The 19,674-nt window shown below is 35.1% G+C and overlaps 2 protein-coding genes across 2 annotated transcripts; one reads left to right on the top strand and one right to left on the bottom strand.

Annotated features, from left to right (window-relative positions):
- Positions 1-427: 427 nt before the first annotated feature.
- On the top strand, positions 428-2,908 carry LOC145017824 (kinetochore protein). Its single transcript, XM_078975780.1, has 5 exons — positions 428-1,172; positions 1,263-1,744; positions 1,826-2,072; positions 2,236-2,382; positions 2,481-2,908. The coding sequence occupies exons 1-5, from the start codon at positions 504-506 to the stop codon at positions 2,703-2,705; spliced, it is 1,770 nt and encodes a 589-aa protein (XP_078831906.1). The 5' UTR covers positions 428-503; the 3' UTR covers positions 2,706-2,908.
- Positions 2,909-8,557: 5,649 nt separating this feature from the next.
- LOC145017354 (mitogen-activated protein kinase kinase kinase 1-like) lies at positions 8,558-11,314 on the bottom strand. Its single transcript, XM_078975400.1, has 8 exons — positions 10,287-11,314; positions 10,131-10,215; positions 9,975-10,037; positions 9,733-9,890; positions 9,579-9,651; positions 9,426-9,485; positions 9,215-9,328; positions 8,558-9,096 (listed from the first exon to the last, which is right to left on the bottom strand). Exons 1-8 carry the CDS (start codon positions 11,255-11,257, stop codon positions 8,884-8,886), a joined length of 1,737 nt encoding a protein of 578 aa, XP_078831526.1. The 5' UTR covers positions 11,258-11,314; the 3' UTR covers positions 8,558-8,883.
- Positions 11,315-19,674: the final 8,360 nt, after the last annotated feature.

The raw sequence follows: 19,674 nt of genomic DNA, 5'->3' as shown, positions 1-19,674 counted from the left end.
ACCTTACGAAGTTATCATAATAGGTTGTATAGGATTTCTTTTCTCGGACTTCTTGAATAGCCTCACATACATTATTTTGATAACAAAAGGATAAGAAAGTGAATGATATTTATGAATAGTTTTTATATAATACTATTGTTATTAGATAGTGTTTGGTAGGAGAGTTAATCTAAATATTAAGTGATAATCATAAAGAGCCGATTTGTTAAGAGTGTTAGAGAACATTTTCTTGTTTTAGTTTTGCCTATTTTCATATAAAAAGTTAAAAATATCTGTTTCTGTCAAATTTTTACTTATAAAAAAATTTAAAAAATAAATAAATAAATAAATAAGGAGAGAAACATGAGATTATAAATAAAGTATCAAATATAAACAGTTACCCGATGCGTACGGGCCTACGGCGGTATAAAATAGTGTATCATACAGAACGCCGATCTACACCTCCCTGATTCCAAATTTCTAGGGCGGGAAAACTCTAATTTCACACAAGTCTATCATCATTCATGAGAGGCCCCGCCGGACGCCGCCCTCCAACGGAGCGCTTCGTCGGCGACCACCGCATCACCACTCCAACATCTGTAGATCCACGGCAGTTCAATGTTGGCGTTGGAGGAACCCGCCGAGATTCCGACGGTAGTTTCTGCAGTAGCCGTCCCTCTTCTAGTTACTCTGCTGGCGTCAATCACCACCGTCCGGCCTCTACCGTCGTTGTCAACGACCGCTCCTACCAAAGCCTCGCTGTTTCCACCATCAATTCCTACCTATCCGCATGTTCCTTCCCGATCTTCTTCAAACTTAAACCCCTCCCGTCTGGCAAAGACATCACCGAAACCCTAAAATTCGTTCTCACTCGCCTCGAATATCCGCCTGGTAATAAGATCGAGGACGATTTGTTTGTAGTTTTGAAATGGTTGAATTGCCCGATTAAGATGAACAAGTCGGCCTTAAAATCCCCTGGAACGCCTCACATGTTTCCTACTGTTTTAGCCGTGATTCATTGGCTTGTACAGATTGCAATGTATAACGAGCACCTTGCAAATTCCACTCAATCACAGTCGATTTCTGGCGACAGCATGTTCATCTATACTCTGAATACTTACCTGCTTTACATAAGGGGAGACGACGATGCAATGGAAAGGGAAGATGAAAATTTCATGGAGAAGTTACACCAGGTATTAATATCACTTTTCTTCGTATTATCAAAATACCTAAAAATTAGTTTACTCATATGCTGATTTGGGTTCCTGAAACGTTGACAATAGGAGAAAATCTCTCTGGAGGAGAATATAAAGGTCAAATCAGGAGATGTGAAGGATCTGGAGGCAAAACTGGAGGCAATGAAGTCTGGGCCATCACTGAGGGAATCAAAGGAGGAGGAACAGGGAATGTTGGAAAAGGATATTAAGAAGTTCAACGAATTAATCGAACAGTTGCAGACACATGTTGTGTCTGTGGAGAAGCTATTGGAAGAAAAAGAGAAGGAATTGGGAACTAAAATAGAGGAGAGGGTTAGGATGTGTGAGGAGAATGAAGAATTGAAGAAGAAAGTGGAAGAACAGGCTATGAATATGAGAGATGCAGAGAGGATGAAGAGAGAGTTACAATCAGTGGAAAGAGATATAGGAGAGGCAGAGATTGAAAGGAACAAATGGGAGGAGAAATGCTGGGATCTTAATGCTGTCATGGGGACAAATTTAAAGGAGCTTGAGGCACTTCAGATCGAATGCAACCAGACTATGAGGAGGTAAACTTTTTTTCAAATATGAATCATCTTTATCACAACCCTTATTCATATATTTTTCTTGTTTTCTTGTTGAATTTTTAGGTTGAAACTAGGAAACGATTTCCAGTATGAATTGAATGACAAAGGTTTAACACCTGCTGAGGTGCTTGGGATGGATTATAAATCAACACTGAAGCCTGCACTAAAGTCTGCTAGTGATGATGTAAAGAAAAGTTCAATGGAAAATCTTGAAAGTTTGATATCTCTTCAGCAATTATCCCGTGACATTAATGCAAAAATTGATGCCAAAAGAAATCGTATTGCTGTACTTCAATCGCGAATTGATGAAGTAAGTCCCAATTTCCAACCATATAAAATAGGAACCAAAAAAAAAAAGATTCCATTTTGGACCAAAACTTATTATTTAAGTTAAATAACTAAACATATTATAAGACTATTTCATTGAAGTTATAAGTATATTTTGTTATCTTTTTAACAAATTGTTTGATCAGGTGGAAAATCAATTAAACATGATAAAGAAGGAAACACAAGAACACACCTCTCGATGTGCAATGGAAGCTCAGAAATTGATAGAAAATTTTGAAGCCGAGTCTCATAAAGTGGATGTTGTTGAAAAAGAAGCTCTTGAACTTGCTAAGGTAATTTCTCATTTTCTATTAGTTTTTATATTAAAATGTCAACTAATTATCTAACAAAGTATATATATATATATATATATTTATGCATTTTTGTGAAGAATTCAAAAGCAAAGTTACAAGAAACAATGAAGAGAAACGAAGAAGAAATTCAAAAATGTGCTCATGAGCTTTTAGCATCGATTGATTCCATCTCAAAGTACAAAGAATCCATGCTTTCAACAATTTCACAAATCAAAAACCAAGTCTCGGAAACCGCACTTGCTATAGCACACATTCACAAGGCTTCATTAACCACTTCAAACATCCCGATTTATGAAAACTAAAACAATTCCTCCTTTTTAGTAGGGTTTTTATGCAAAATATCAAATATGATGAATTTCTTTTTATATCTAGTGTAATTAGTCTATTTGAAAAAACTTGAATGTATGGTGTTCATGTGTTGTATCTTGTTTTGAATTTGTTGTTTCGATATCACTTTAACAATATATATGTTAAGATGTGTGCTATCTAAGTTTATTACAACATATGGAATGGTTATTGTTTGATTTATTAAATAGTGAAATTAAACTACCAATGTAATATAATGCTGTTAAAAGGAGTCATATTGCAATATTACGTATGTATAAATCAGTTATTTTTGTGGTTTACTTTTATAACTACCAAATGAATGCAAAATCCATGTTCTGAAATAAAACAACTAACCAAGTCACGCCATTTTAACTTCAAATTCAATTTAAGTATTTAACAACTTTAGTATGACTTCTTATAAATGAGTTGGAAGCAATGATCTCCTTACTAAGTTACTCATCTTCACTTCATCTTTCCTCTCTTAATGCAAAGATATTATCATATATATTTTTTTGAAATGGTAAATCTAATATGCTTTTAAACTAATCATTAATTACATCTATGTTTATGACGGAATTTAAACCCTTAATTTTAAGGAGGAACGACAACATCGATACCGCTGTGATAAAAATCCTTTGGTGATATTATAACATTTAATTAGTGGTTGATACATTTGTTTATCAAATGTTGAAACATGTTTTGGAAAATATTACAAAGTTTTATCCTTGTTTGAGATATTGGGGTGAACTAAAAAAAAACTTAAAAGGTAAATATTTAGACCATGTTTATTGCTAAGAAATAGCGACAATTTATCCTCCAAAATAATTAAAAAATACACATATGTACATTTAATGGTTGCAATTTGAGTCTAGTGGCAACTCCATCACGGCCGATTGTGACGTAAAATGCCACATGACATTATGTCATTAGTGCTTTGTATTTTTTGTTTTTCTTTTAAACTAAAAAAATATAATATTATACATTAGATTTAATATAAAAATATAAAAAAGATACTAATATTTTTTACTTTTAGACAAAACTGTAAAATTGGTCCCTGTGGTTTCGTAAAAACTGTAGATATGGTCCAAAAGGTTTCCGATTTGCATGGAAGGTCCAAAATCAAAAAATTCATGTGGTTTTGGTCTTAAAAATGTTGAAATAACTATTTTGCCCATATTATTTTTTTACATTTTCTTTATTTACTTTTATATTTTAATAGTTATAAAAATATAAAAAATAAAATCCCCTAACCCACTTTCTCTCTCACTCTCTTTCTCTAAAAAACACACAACTCTCACTGTCCGCATCGTCATCGGAACCTCAACCATCCCTCCTTCCTACCGTCTTCTTTGTATACACACCAGAGTGTCATCGTACATCCACAACCCAACCGGAAAAGGTTCTAGGTACCTTTATCGATCTTTGTAGTGAAGAAATTCTTTTTTCACTGCCTTCTTTCCATTAACGAACAATTCAAAAGCTACCACCCGTTCTACCTGCACCTGCATCCAAATTGTTGATGAACATGGTACATGTTTACCCCTTCTTGATGATGAACATGGCACTATCGAAAAACCTCTATTAGAGCCACCACTTTTAACCTTGATCTCATGGCGATTTGCCATTGCGAAATCTATTCAACAAGAACATTAATCATCTTCATCCACTCTTAGTTTACCCTCTTTGTAAATAAAGTAAGTTCAAATCAAGATTTTTTCCTCCCGATTTATCATCATCTTGTATTCGGAAGATTAGAATCGATGACTACATGTTGATAAGGGAAGTTTTGACCAACATATGGTTCTCTAAGGGTGTTTTTGATATCAGGGCAAGGGGGGATAAACCAAGTCTTGTATTCGGAAGAGTAGAAGCTGCTTTTAGTAACACAGGAAACATGAAGTTATTTGGGGTGAAGGTACTTGTTTGTTGCATCTATTAGTATGTGAGAACAACCTTGGTGTTCCTTTCGGTCATTGCTTTTCTCAATTAAATCTTGAAAGATAAACAATAAACAGAGATTGAGAGGGGAGATGGGAGATTATGAGATAGGAAATAGGAAATGGGAGAGGGGTGGGGTCTCCGTTGGTGATGGTGATAATGTTAGCGTTGGTAGCTACAAAAGGAGGAGGAAAGGGGAGATACACGGTGTCTTATCTAGTTGTGGCCCGTTGGGGTTTATGGACAATATGGCTTCTTCAGGAGAAAATGGTTGGAGTGGGGACGTGCAAGAACTTGATGATCTGGGTTTTTTCATCTTATTTGCAGGTCAAATATAAGGATGAATATGAATAAAGAGAAAAAAGAGTCAAGGGTACAACGGAGAGGGGTGGGGTGGGTTGGGTTGGGGGGTTTACTTTTTTATTTATTAAATAATAAAGTACTAAAAATAAATAAAAAAATTACAAAAAAAATAAAAGGGCAAAACCATCCTTTTAAGTTTTCCAGGGACCAAAATCATTTAGGACTAAAACCACGTAAAATTTTTGATTTTGGACCTTCCATGCAAGTCGAAACTTTTGGACTCCATTTACAGTTTTTGCGAAAGCACAAGGACCAATTTTGCAGTTTTGTCTTATTTTAATTTCTCTACAAATATAATATAAGGAATCTGTCATATTTTGACAAGGAGTTCATTGTTTGGGCTTCCACAGTGAAAACTAGTACTACAAAAAGCTTACAAACTTAAATCAACTTTAAAAGACAATTATCAGCATGTAAGGGTAAAGACTATAGATTATAGAAACTTCAAGAAGGAAATGAGCTCCATCATCGGCTACAAAGATGCTCAACTTATCATAAACAAGATGACTGATTGGAAAAATAATTCTCCAGATTGTTATTTTCTTATAGATGCGATGAAAATAAAGTTTTGAATACAATGTTTTGGGCTGATAAAACAGAGAAAACATACTACAATGAATTTGAAGATGTTATGTCGTTTGATGCAACCTTTCGCATAAATAAGTAAGTTTTGCTTATATAATTAAGCTTCTAATCACATGTGATTGATCAATGCTCAAAAAGTATGATGACGTTATTATCCTTCTAAACATGTGATTAATTAATTAACAACAAGTATGATGAGGTGATTATGATTGTAATCACATGTGATTGATAAATGATCAACAAGTATTTCGATGTGATTGTGTTTAATCATTGCTCAACAAGCATGTTGATGTGATTATGCTTCTAATCAAATGTGATTTATCAATGTTCAATATGTGATTAAAATCATTATATTTTATTTATAGCTAAGTCCTAAATATGGTTAATCATATGTGATTATGTGTTTTTTAAACAGGTATGGATTTGTTTTTGTTCTATTCAATGTTATTGACCATCATAAATCGTATGTTATAGCCTGAGCTGATTTGTTAAGCATAGATGATGTGGATTCATATAAGTGATTACTTCAATATTTTTTGAAGGCTCATTCTAATAAACAATCATTATTAGTTTTAAGATCAAGATGCAACACTAAAGCAAGCCGTTGACTCTGTTTTTTTTTTTTTTTTTTTTCATTCAAAGCACAAAATTGTGGATATGGCTTATGATGAAGAAACTGCCTAAAAGGTATGTTTTGTCTATATTTGATTTTGTTTACTCAGATGTGTATAATCACTCGTGATTCTACGCAGACTTTTTAAGTTAATAAGAAAATCACATATGATTAAATCAAATCATGATAAACAAAAGAATACATTGTTCATGGAAAATGCTAATAAAATGTGATTGAATATCATTATGTATACAAGACATGTGTAATCATATGTTATTAAAAGAAAATTAACTTCAAAGACAATCTTATTATTAAAAAGTTGTGTATTATTAAATGTAAGTGTTCATAATAGATGCTAATCACATGTGATTAAATCAGATTGTTGGTTGTTTATATGCATAATCACATGTGATTATACACATGTGTATTGCCTCGATATATTTTAATATTAATTTGTAAAATGTGAATCACATTTGATTATTATAGCTATCTGGAATTTCTTAAAAGCACAAATTTTAAGAAATGATTCAATAAGCTTATTTGGGACGTGTATATCAAACATGATGTCTTTGAGAGGAATTGGGAATTGTTGATGAAAGAATTTAATCTTGAAGAGAAGACATGGTTCAAAGATATTTTTCAAAATAGGGAATTATGGATACCTGCATATTTTACAGATTTTCCAAGGTGTGGATTGATGAAGACAATATCAAGGTCTAGGAGTATGAATTCTTTTTCAATTCATATTCACAAAGTGAAATTTTCAATCTAAATTTCATGATTAATTATGATAATGCCATTCAAAAATAACATACTAAAAAACGTGAACTTGATCATAAAATGAAGGGAGCACATTATCTTTGAAAGTCACAACGTAAGATAGAAGAACCTACACCAGAGTTGTACATGAGTAAATTAATTTTTGAAATTAAAAAGAGATGTTTAAAGAAACATGGTATTGTGATGTTAAAGAAATCATCTTCACAAACAAAACATTCACCCAAAGTTATCAAGTTGAAATCGTTTCAATCCCTAATTAACTTGTCACGAGATTCATAATGAGATTGTAGGTGATGGTGGATGAGAGATTTGGGGGAACATATTGATGATTCTTGGGAGGGATTTTCATGGCTGTAGATGGATTTGATGAATTGTGCGGATGAAATATGAGAAAAAGGAGCAACAATACGTAGATGATGAAGATTGAGAGGATTTACCATTAAATCGACGACGGAGATGGAGAGGTTTCATCAGATTCTTTGCAGATTTGATTTCATCACTAAATAATGGCAAAATTTTTGTTGACATCGAGAATCGAAGTGCGTTTTTGGGGAGAAGAAAACATTGAAGCATTATCAGTTAATATGGGAAGAAATCATCTCACCACCATCATCAGCCTTGCTCCACCATCTCACCAGCTGAGAACCTTGGCCTTGGGTTGGACGAGTAATCAAGGGGTTTAGACGCTTCAGTGGTTCTCAAATTTGATTTCAAGATGTAAAAACACGATGGAAAAGGAAAGGTCAATGAGAGGATATGGGTTGTGGGAGTCGATTGATTGGTGGTGGCGTTGGTTTACCGGCAGAGGTGGGTTAGTGTAGTGAATTGTAGGGAGGGTGAGACGAAGGCGATGATTCAGAAGAGAGAGAGAAAGAGAGAGAGAGAGAGAGAGAGAGAGAGAGAGCTTTTATATATTAAATAATTATATTTAATTAAAAAAAATAAGTGAAAACATCATAAATGGTTCCTGTGGTAGTAAAATGACGAAAATGTCATTTAGTTAACGGACAAAACTTAATGGAGTTAACAATAAGGACTAATCATCAAAAGTTCGGAAAACATAGGGACCATCTATGATGTTTTTAAACCACGATGACTAAACTTTAGATCTAGAAAAACCACAGGTACCATTTATGATGTTTTTTCTTTTTTGAAACACAAATCCAACTACCACCGGAAACTATTTATGAATAGTTGTAATATCTCTCATTACTCATTAGTTGTCGACTACTTTGTGATTTCTCTCATTACTTATGATCAAGATTCTAAATAACGTAAGACGTAACTTAACGACAATGTCAAGCCTCAAACTTTTTTGAGTCGTGGCGAGCTATGTCGTTTGTAAAGCGTGACTTAAGGCGGCAGTTTTATATATAATTAAAAATCTTATGTATTTTCTATTATTATTCATTTATATATACATTTGTAATTTAAGACGACATTTTATCAAAGTTTGACGTCAAATACAAGCATTGGACATGGTGCGTCATAGCGGAACTAATGAGCTTTTTAGAACATTGGTTATGATAAAGTTAAACACGGAGAACACACAAAAAGATTGAATCCTTCGCAATTTATCTCATTAGTTTACTACTTTCTTATTTCATAAAACAATGTGAATGACTCCCCCGTTTACCAAAAAAAACATAACTACCAAACACAATCACTATTTACAAGATACCGCTGCAAAACGAGTTGTTTATCCAGCAATCTCTGTTCTGTCACAGACTCACAGCTCAATCCAATAAGAATCATGTGAGATGTTCATCAGATGCACACAACAACCATCTAGGTCTAGCTAACGGGCTGACTTAAAGCCCAATACCCAATATGGTTGTTGAGACTATAACCCTTGACCATTTCTACAAATATGCTCAAGGTAACCGGGCCCCACATAGTGGAGAAACAGGGCTTAAGTTCATGCACACTGCGCTCTTCACAAATGAGTGATTCGATAATTGGAAAGCAGTAGGCCGATTGTTTGGGTTAACTTGTAAGCATTGAAGTATGAAATCTCGGGCCTCTTCAGACAATGTTTTAGGAATGGAAGGTAGTTCGCCTCTACCAATTCTGAATAATGCTTGCATCTACAATAACATAAACTTGGTTAAAAAAAAAGTAAAAAGAAGAAATATTTGCTAAAAGGATTATATAGATATTAAAAAAAAAAAAAAAAGGAATTATTGATGTGAGTGTTGTATGTACCCCTTCTAAGTGGGAGTATGGTACTCGACTTGTTAGCATCTCCAACACAGTACACCCGAGACTCCATATATCGGCTGCAGGTCCGTATCCCTTGTTTTTTCGATTATTAACAACCTGGGATGCACAACAAAATTGTTTCAGACACTGACAGCAGACAGCAGAAAGCAAACAACAGACAACAGACATATGTTATCAAGAGAATAGAAATAACCTCGGGTGCCATCCAATATGGAGTCCCCTTGCAAGATTTGATGTCATTTAATTTTGTCGCCTATGATAAAAAAAGGTGTTAAATATAGTAGATATATTTATATATACTCATAGAGAATAAATAAATAAATAAATAACTATATGTGGCATTTACCTTTGCCAACCCGAAATCTGCAAGCTTTACAGATCCGCTAACATCGACCAATATATTAGCACATTTTATATCCCTGAAAGATTAATATGAAATTTATATTTATATATATATACATATACATGTATATAAATTTTTTAGGAGCATGACGTTTTACCTATGTACTACATTTCGTTCATGAAGATAACTCAAACCACTCAAAATCTGCCTTGTGTATGTAGACACTTGGGAATCCCGCAAGTGATACTTTTGATAAAGATTTGCTAAAGAACCTTTGGGCACAAGTTCAAGAAAGATGTATAGTTTCCCATCATCCTGAAACACCATTTCATCATGTTTTTAGGGTTTAAATGCTACAAATAGCAAACTAGTTTCATTGATAAGAAACAAGAAGCATACCTTATCTGTCCCAAGGTATCGAACTATGTTATCATGTTGGAATTGACTTAATAAAAATATCTCCTGAAACAATGTGGAGTATGAAAACAACTCGATGTGCAGCAAATCAAGGGTCAATGATTATGTAAACCATAAATTATGGTTATTATAAATCACCTGTTCAAGTTGAAGAATGCTCTGCTGTCCTTGGGTTCCTTGATCAAGCAAAGAGACCTCCTTCACTGCGAAAAAGAATCCATACCTGCAAATAAACGTATAAGTTCCTCTCAGGAACTGGAAAGTGAAGATGGAATAGAGAATTGCATCACTTACTCATTGAAGCCTTCATAAACAGTTCCAAACGACCCACTTCCAAGAAAATCGCCCTTCTGCCAGTTTTTGATATTGAACCTCACAGATCCATTTGGTGAAACAAAAAAATCGAGTTCAGGGGTTGCAGTAGAGCAAATATCATCCTCACAATCGGATGTATCCAAGATAGATTGAGGAAGAATGGATCTTAATGTCATCGTTTCATTTGGCACTGCATTTTTAACAACCGGAGGTTTTACAATCGCCGCCGTATCTTCAGTTAACGAGCTGATAACTGGAGCAAAACGACGAACTGAAACCCCAACGGAACCATGATTATCGACAATCACTCGTGGCATAGCAGGAGGACGAGCAAGTAACGGCGGTCGGATACCCTTGATTCTACCTTTACCTTTACCTTTACCTTCCGAACACTCGTTTACACGCTTGATCTCACTGATTCCAGTTCCGATCACGTCATCTCCACCATTTCTACCTCCATTGTCCACCGAAACCCTAACTTCATCCGCCTTGGTTAATCGCAAATATCCAATATCAAGCTGGACCTCGTCGTAATTAACCGTAGCTGGAGATTCAAAACCCTCCGAGAAATCACTCCTTGGAGATTGATTGGTTGAATCCGGAGTAAAACAACCAAATCTAGAACCAATGAAATAATTACTACCCGTTGGAGAGAAAGCTTTGTGAGCTTCCCAATCAGCCGCCGGAATTGCAAAATCTTCCGGCCCAGACAGCCCTAGAGACCGGCAAATCAGGTCGACCTCGCCTTCATTTCCTTCAACCCGGTGACTAATTCCATCCGATAACAAACGAATATCAAGTGATTGAGTTTGATTAGCTGATTGAATATCAAACAAGGGCGAAGACGAAGAAGAAGATGATGAGGTCGATGTAGAAGCGTCATAATCGACATTTTTGAATGCATTTCTTCGTTCAAGCCTCCGCCCTAATTGCTTTTGCTTCGTGTACATGTTCTTGTTTCTCTGTTTCTCCGTCCAGAGCTCGCCGTGGCCAGCAATGGATAACGTCTGCGCTAAAATGGTTGACTTTTTTTCTCGTCAAAGTATTATTTATACAAAGCGATTCTACAAAAACTGCCCCTCATGTTTTAAAAGTTGCAAGTTTTACCCCTTGAATTAGAACAATGAAAACAAATAAATCAATTACTCAATTTTCACTAAAATAATTGTTTGATATGTCTTTTATTGAGTCTAATAAAAAGATGAGTCAGCCAAATTCATGGTGTTTGATATCATCCTTAGCACCATTTGATTCGATCTTAGCTCATTTAATATATTTCTTACTTGGTTAAATTCAAAATTGTGTCTGACTCAATTAGCATTAATTCAATCAACAATTATCATATTACTTATAAATTAATATGTATACGTTTAGAAAAAAAAAAATCTTTAAATTTAAAAAAAATGTATAACTTTTTATTTACATGTCGTTTCAACTAAAACTTATTTATTATTTTGTCATGACCATTGTAATGTGTTAATAACATGGATTATTATTTTTATATTTAAAAAGTTAATGATTTGCATGTCAAATACTATTACATTAATTCAGCCATGAAATGACCATGTAACTTTCATTGCCTTGAAGATAAATCTTGAACTACAATTGGTAAAATATGGTATAATGAATGATTAACGAAGTGTGAGGGTGGTATATGAAAAATACCTATAACATGTGGGGACTTGAATGCAATTTTGTTCCTATTCGAATACCACGGGCGTTTTTTTAACGTCAAATAACTGGCTTGATAACGACTAAAGGTTCTCCAATGAAGATATCAAATAAATTAAGGAGGTGATGCCACGTGGAGCACACTTGAGACTAGAGGATTATGCATGCTGCCAAATGGCAACAGCCAAAAAAACTTTTTGTGGGCCATGTTAGTGTTCGCCTGTTGGGGTTCCACAGCCCATTAATAATATCAAACCCATTAGGTTACTATCTAATACTGTAATTGATTATCTTTTTATTTATAGAAGAATATTATCTTGTTTAGAGTAAATTACGGATTTGGTCTTTGTGGTTTGTTTAACATTTTATCATTAAATTTGTTTCACCTGTTTAATATAAGATAATATGATTGGTAATTACGGTAATTTTACCATATTATGAATAGGTGAAACAAATTTATTGGTCAAATGTGTACGAAAAAAAAAACATGGTTACCTAAATATGGACAAAAACCAAAGTTTCTTACCAATTTTGATAATATTGGACAAGAACCGTCTCAGGGATTGTGTACCCTGGGATCAGGCTCCGACAGTCAATGAATAATTAGGTTAGGCTTGGTCTAACCCAGTTTAGTCTCAACTAGTCATGGGTTAGGCTGTGTTGCTAGGTCTTTAAAACACATATAACCTAGCCACTTAAGCTTATACAATCTAACCCCTAATTAGTTGGGCCTAAACTGGGTTGGTCCAAGACTTAACCATCTCCTCATACATAAAGACCAGACAACCTAATTTCATGTCACATCAATGGATCTTATGACCACTTGCACTGAACATAAAGAACCCAATTTCATTTCCTCATACACAAAGACCAATCATCACATGTGGTAACCTAAACTATTGTTTGATTGGGGGTTGGGTTGAGGTTGTCCTGCTTTGTGCTAAAGGCCAACATACCCAGGGATGTCCGGATAGACTAAAGGCCCTACGAGGCGGTTCAGTTAGGCCGAAGGTGATTGTGAGACGATAATATCATATAAACTTTAAACTGAGGTATATGAGTTATTTACGAGTTGGTTGTGCATTGATAATGCGTAAACGCATCTATGACTTGATGTTATAAAATATGTCGTTGTGTACGATTTGATGAGTAAATAGTGCAAGCATATATGTCAAACGAATCAGAAGTCGTGCAACAAACTGTTGGATATTGAGAATGATTATGTTCCATATCATTGTCCACACGATATCTTGCAGAACGGAGGATTATATGATCCCTTATCTAAAGGACGTGTCATTGACTAGGTCAGAGTTCGACAACAGCTTTTGAGAGTTACGATTGCTAATCAGAATCTGAAGTCGTACTTGCAGTTATAGTTATTAGACTTATCCAAGTGGGAGACTGTTGGATTATATGTCTAATCTCATAACTATAATTTGTATCTAGTTGACTGTAACACCGTAAATTTCAAAACAAATTTTTCAAATTTTATAAAACATAATTCACTTAATATTCATAAAACAACCATATTTGAACATTCAATCCAAGTAATACAAAAATCCCAAGATCTCAAAATCATAAATTCCGTGGGTGTGTACTGATCAAGCCGGCGCCTTCCCACGGTCGTCACTAGTACCTGAAATAAATAACACCAAACATTGTAAGCACAAAGCTTAGTGAGTTCCCCAAAATACCACATATAACACATATTAGCCACTCGAGGCTATAACTCTGTGGGTCTGTGCACCCAAACTCTGTGAACCCTCAGGTTTTAACTATGTAAACATGCACAACATAAATCACAAAGAATAATGCAGTGCAACACATATCATATAAATATAGCATACAAGCACTGTATCACATAACTCTGTTTACCTACTCAAGGTAAAGTATAGTGAGAAGACTCACCTTGCGTATCTCGGTAATTTGTAAATCCCTGAAATCACTAGTGCTCGATCTCCCGAGCTATAGTCCTCCTATAACACAATACATCTCTAATTAACACTTTCCCAACTAAGGTTGACTGTCCCTTAACAAGTCAACATAGGTCAACACTGGTCCATGGTCAACAGTCAACTTTGACCGGACTCGGCGAGTGAACTATAACGACTCGGCGAGTCTATACGCATACACTGATTTCCCTGGGATCCTCACTTGACACTACGAGTATTCTCCTAACTCGACAAGTTCCACCTGGCATGAGTTGTGGGGCCTCCACAACTCAACTCGCCGAGTCTCAAGAACAACTCGGCGAGTCCCAGCTTGACTCAGTCCACCTGTCAACCCACTCTGACTCTCCTTGACTCACTGAGTCAATCCCTCAACTCGGCAAGACCACTCGCTGAGTGGTGCTGGGCAATCTTCATGCTACTCACCGAGTCTGTTCTTGGACTCGGCGAGTCCATGCCATGCAACGACTCAAACTCACTCCTGAGGTCAGATCTATTCCACTAACTCATAGATCCAGTCCTTCCAATCTTATTTATCACGTAAAGTTGCTATCTTGATGTACATACAACATCTATATGACCATATATAATGATTTAGCCCCAAATACCACAACTCAAGGTCATAACCTCCATTGCTCTTCATAAAGCTTGATGACTGAGGTTCTATGGACCTCTATGGATCCAGATCCAAAGCCTCATAACTAGAAAGGGACTATTTGGGCATCAAATCAACCCAACAAAGGCCAAAGGAAACCCTAAATCCAAATATACTTCATAAAACAGAAGATGAGCTGAAATGATACCTCAAGTGCGATGATCTAAGCTTCAAATCCACAGTATAGCAACCTCCTTTGCTTCCTCTTGGCTAGGACCTCCTTCTTCTTGCTAAACAACACCACAAAGGTCAAGAATGGCTTCCTTTCTCTCTCAAAACGCTCAAGCACTCTAGGGTTTCTCTCTATGGATTGGTGAGCACAAATGACGGCCATAAGGTCCTTTAAATAGGTCTCAAACCCTGGGAATTAGGGGTTTATTACACAGCGTGGACTCGCTGACTCCACTCTTGGACTCGTCGAGTCCAGACGCGAACCCGCGTCCAAAATCGCGATCCTACTCGGCGAGTTTGAGCTCCAACTCGCCGAGTCCACTCACAATTCTCCAAAAATACACCAATAATAAATACCTGGAAATTTCAGGCTGTTACATTGACCTGATAGTAACATGATCCTTTTGGGTTGCCTTCACCATAACAATTTGATAAAATGAATTATGGAGAAAGAGATTACTTTTGATTTATTAATATATTATAAGACTAATATATTAATTAGGAAATCATATTATTTAATTGGTATGATTAGAAATTAAGTTGGTGATCAAAAGAGACTGATTAAATTACAAGGACTGATATTGCAATTATATGATAGTTGCAAGTTGGGCTTATGGATCCCTGCGAAGGGTGGACAAAATTCTATGTGTAGCCCTATTAGATGCATTTTATATGCATCTTTAAGCACAATTTCCTACGTATTTAATTATAAATTAAGTTAACTAATTCCCGATTATTCTTATGTATTTCGTGTTTCATGATTATTTTGTAGAATGTCCATACTGCTCACGTTTGTTATGACTTTTCAGGGCCATTTGGAGCACATGGATGATTGCACAAGTTCAGGATGTGATTGTGGATGCTTAGGAGCTTAATTGGAGTCTAGACCAAGGAAGGATGTCAGGAAATGATGAAGAACTACTTGGAAGGAGGAACAACAATCAAAAGAGCCAAAAAAAAGCAACCTGCGATCACACCTTGTCTCCTTGCGATCGCAGGTTTGCCCTTGCGATCGTAGGTTTGGTCGCAGGTTGTTTACGAGGTTTTGTCGAGCCAAAAAATTCACCATCTAAGAAAAAAAAAGAAACATGCGATCACAGGTTGGGCCCTTGCGATCGCAGGTTGGTCAATTTGCATCGAAATGGCAACGTACTTCATTAAATAATCTCGTGACACGTTTTTGGGTGATACATGTGATCGCAAGTTCGGCGTTTAGACAGCTAGACGTATAAATACTGCCTAATACTCTTCCAGTAACCCTAAAATTGGTGATTTAGAGGCGATTTTCGGAGTTTTCGAGTGAAGAACGCAGATCTAAAGGAGATGATTCAATTCCAATTCATATTTTAGTAAGATTTATCGTTTAGATTCTATTTCCACTGTTTGTAATCCGTTTTTATCCATGTCAGGCTAAAAACTCATATTTCAGTTTCGCAAGACATAACCTTTTCGTATGATTATTCATTAGGCACTATGTTTGACTATGATTACTGTTTAGTTTGATCAGTTATGTGTTAAATTGAATGTTTGATTTTGATTTCAGTTTCTGTTGGCCACTTAAATTGTTTGTGAATCATTCCAATCATCTAATTGTTTAGATCCGTAATTGTCTAGATTAATTAGTAAAAAGTGACAAGTATTGGATTAATTCTGAGCTTAGGGTTAACTCTAATATGAAATTATCAAACAAGTTTTAACACCTCCGAGCTTATGAGAGATATTAAACTTTACTGGGAATTACACTGTATCTAATGCAACTTTTCTTTATTATTCAAGAGCTTGTTTGGTTAATTTAGTAAAAATATAGGTTTAAATCAAAGAACTTATTTTGATTAAACGATTTTTGTAATAAAGGTCATTAGAGCTTGTTAATGAATCTTAGTACCAGTTTAAACAAGTGCATAGTCAAATACTGTGTTGAAGGTTAATTATATGATTAGGGGAGTCACCGCGAAACTGGAATTGCTTTCTTTTATTTGAATTTTCACCATTTTAAATTCAATTATTCTTTTGTCATTTTTTATTTCTATTAGTTTAATTTTCAGAAATACACCCCCCCCCCCCCCCTTCTTTGTTTATTGCATTCATCAATAATTAGATCAAATCTTATGCAAAGAGGTTAAAAGATTAGGACGTGTCCCTAAGCTTACATGTACTATCTATTAGTGAAATAAAGCACTTTATTTATTATTTTTATTTGTTTAAATCGTGTACAACAGCGGTCTTAACAAGCCCATATAGATTTCATCCAAAGGGGGCCTTCTGGAAGGATCTATTGGACTGCTTAAGGCTTAAGCAATCAGATTAGGCTTTTACTTGAAACCCTAGCAGCTCAACTATATAAGGAACCCCTTGGCTCCTTGAAATCGGTCAATACATTAAGCAAGAGAACCCTAGCCGATTTTTAAAGCCTCACCATCTCTCTCTTATTCTTCCAATTGCTACTTGGTGTTTGTGACTTATTAAAGGTGCAAAAATCGAGGCACTAAGCTCTTGAAGGTCAAGATCTACAAGCTACAAGGAAAAGGTATTCATCTAACTTTGTTCTAGTTATAATTTTTGAAAATTGTATACTAGACTAGGGTTTATGCTCTGGATAATAATTTGCATGTATAACTTGAGAAAAACCTAGTTCCAAAGCATTAGGGTTACATGTACGCCATGGGAATGTTATAGTGCTCAAAACCCATCAAAATCATCATATCAAAATAGTGTATCAAAGTCACATGTCTAAATATCAGAGTCTAAACTGTTGGATTAGTGTCTAAGTCCATAACTATTTTCGTATGTACTTGACCCGATGGTGCATGGTCCTTTTGGGTTGCATTCACCAAAGCAACTTGATAGGATGAATTATGGAGAGTAAGGATTAAATATGATTTATTAATATATTATGGGAATAATATATTAAAGGAGAAATCATATTGTTTAATTAATATTAGTCAATAATTAATTGGTAATTAGTTTTGTGACTAAAAGAGATTAATTAAACTTAAGGGACTGGAATTGTAATTATAGGATAATTGCAATTTGGGCCATGGATTGCCTTGTATCAAGGGTTGGACGAATTCTATGGTGAAACCCATAAGGAAATCGTCCAAGGGCTTGATTAAAAGGTGTCTATGGGTTGCTTAGGGCTTAAGCATCCAAATTAGGGTTTCCTTGTTAGATAACCCTAATAGCCTAACTATATAAAGACCCCTTAAGGCTCAAAAACATGGCTAAGCCTCTTGTTAGGGTTTCTACACGTTTTTGGCAGCCTCCAACCTCTCTCCTCTTCATCCTCTTGCTTATGGTGTTTGTGAGCCATTAGAGGAGTGACACTTGTGACTCTAAGCCTTCCAAAGTCAATTCAAGGAGGAATTGGGATTGTTATTGCTACATAACAATCAAGGTATGATCTTAAACCTAATTACATATTAATATGATTACTTGTATGCTAGAATTAGGGTTTATAGTCTTGGATTCAAAGCATGTACAATAGAGAAACCTAGATCCAAGCATTAGGGTTTGTATGAGCACATAGGATGTCTTTTGACCAAAACCCATCAGTGGTATCAGAGCCAGGTTGGTTTCAATTGTATTGATGCATTTTATAACTAGAAAATTTGATTTTTTGGATTCTGGAGGCTGGACTCGCCGAGTCCATGGCTGAACTCGCCGAGTCCATGGCTGAACTCGCCGAGTCCATGCAGACTCGACGAGTCCATGCCTGACTCGACGAGTCAACTCGTCAGATAATGCTTATCTCGGGATTTCTTGTTGTTTTTGCATATGGATAGTTACCTTATCATGTTAGATCAATATAAATCCGATTTTATGATATATATGACTATATTCTTGATCTAATTAAAGATAATTATCAATTAATAAGATAATTGTTTCCTTATAAGATAATTGATTAATTATTTTGAGTAAATTGATAAATTGTTTTGCAAGAAATCATTAAACAAATCAAATATGGATAATTATGTAATTAAATGTTAGTTTAGATTATTTGTTATTTGATCCTTGTTGTTATGAAAAGTTTCATATTTTCCCCTGTAGGTTTTATAGTTTAAATTTGAACCCAAAAAGTTTTGAAGTTTTGAAATTTAAATAGTTAAAACCCTAATGTTTTGAAATGTTTCAAAACTTGCCCTCAAGTTTTAGAATTTAAAAGTTGATTAAAAGTTTAATTAGGAATGTTAAATTCTGAAACCCTAGTAATGTTTTGAAAAGTTCAAATCACACCCTTATGGTTTTATTAATTAATTAAGGAGTATAATTAAAAGAGGTTTAATAAATCCATAAAAGTTTAGGTTAACAATTTAATTGAATTAAAAGTGTAATTATTAAAGTTAACCACATAGTATTTTAAAAGTATAAAATACACCCTATACTATATATAACATTAAAAGTCTAACATTATATATATGTATGAGTAAAAGTCAGTCTTACCGTTAGTAGGCCTCATTCACGAAGCTGGTCTATAAGGGGTGTTTAAGGAAATTGCCTATAAAATGGCGATTGAATGGGTATCCACTCTTACCCACCGCACTCTTGACTAGTGGAGGGTCGTTAGCCGAACGGGTAGGATAGGACGAAACCTTCCATTATAAGTATAATGAAATACAAAGTAACTAAATGTTTTTCAAATTCCCAATCTTAGTTACTTAGGAAAAAGTGAATTGATGCAATTCCATAAAATTACACTTTGTGCCCTTGCGAAGACGTTAGTGGAGCGTGTGTGGTTTACCGGCACACTAAATGGTTCTAAGCAAAGGTAGCAAAGGGTGACTCAATGTTTGTCATAGTTCGGTGGAGCGTGTGTGGTTTACCGGCACATCGAATAGGTGATTGTAACATGTGAGGGCACCATGTAGTTTGCATGGTTATTCACACCCGCTTTGTGATCCTCGGCATCCCAGTCACAAACAAG

The sequence above is a fragment of the Lactuca saligna genome, chromosome 9 (assembly GCF_052625555.1).
Source record: "Lactuca saligna cultivar CGN05327 chromosome 9, ASM5262555v1, whole genome shotgun sequence".
Taxonomy (NCBI): Eukaryota; Viridiplantae; Streptophyta; class Magnoliopsida; order Asterales; family Asteraceae; genus Lactuca; species Lactuca saligna.
The sequence above is the reverse complement of the archived record's forward strand: the minus strand, read 5'-3'. Positions and strand labels throughout refer to the sequence as shown.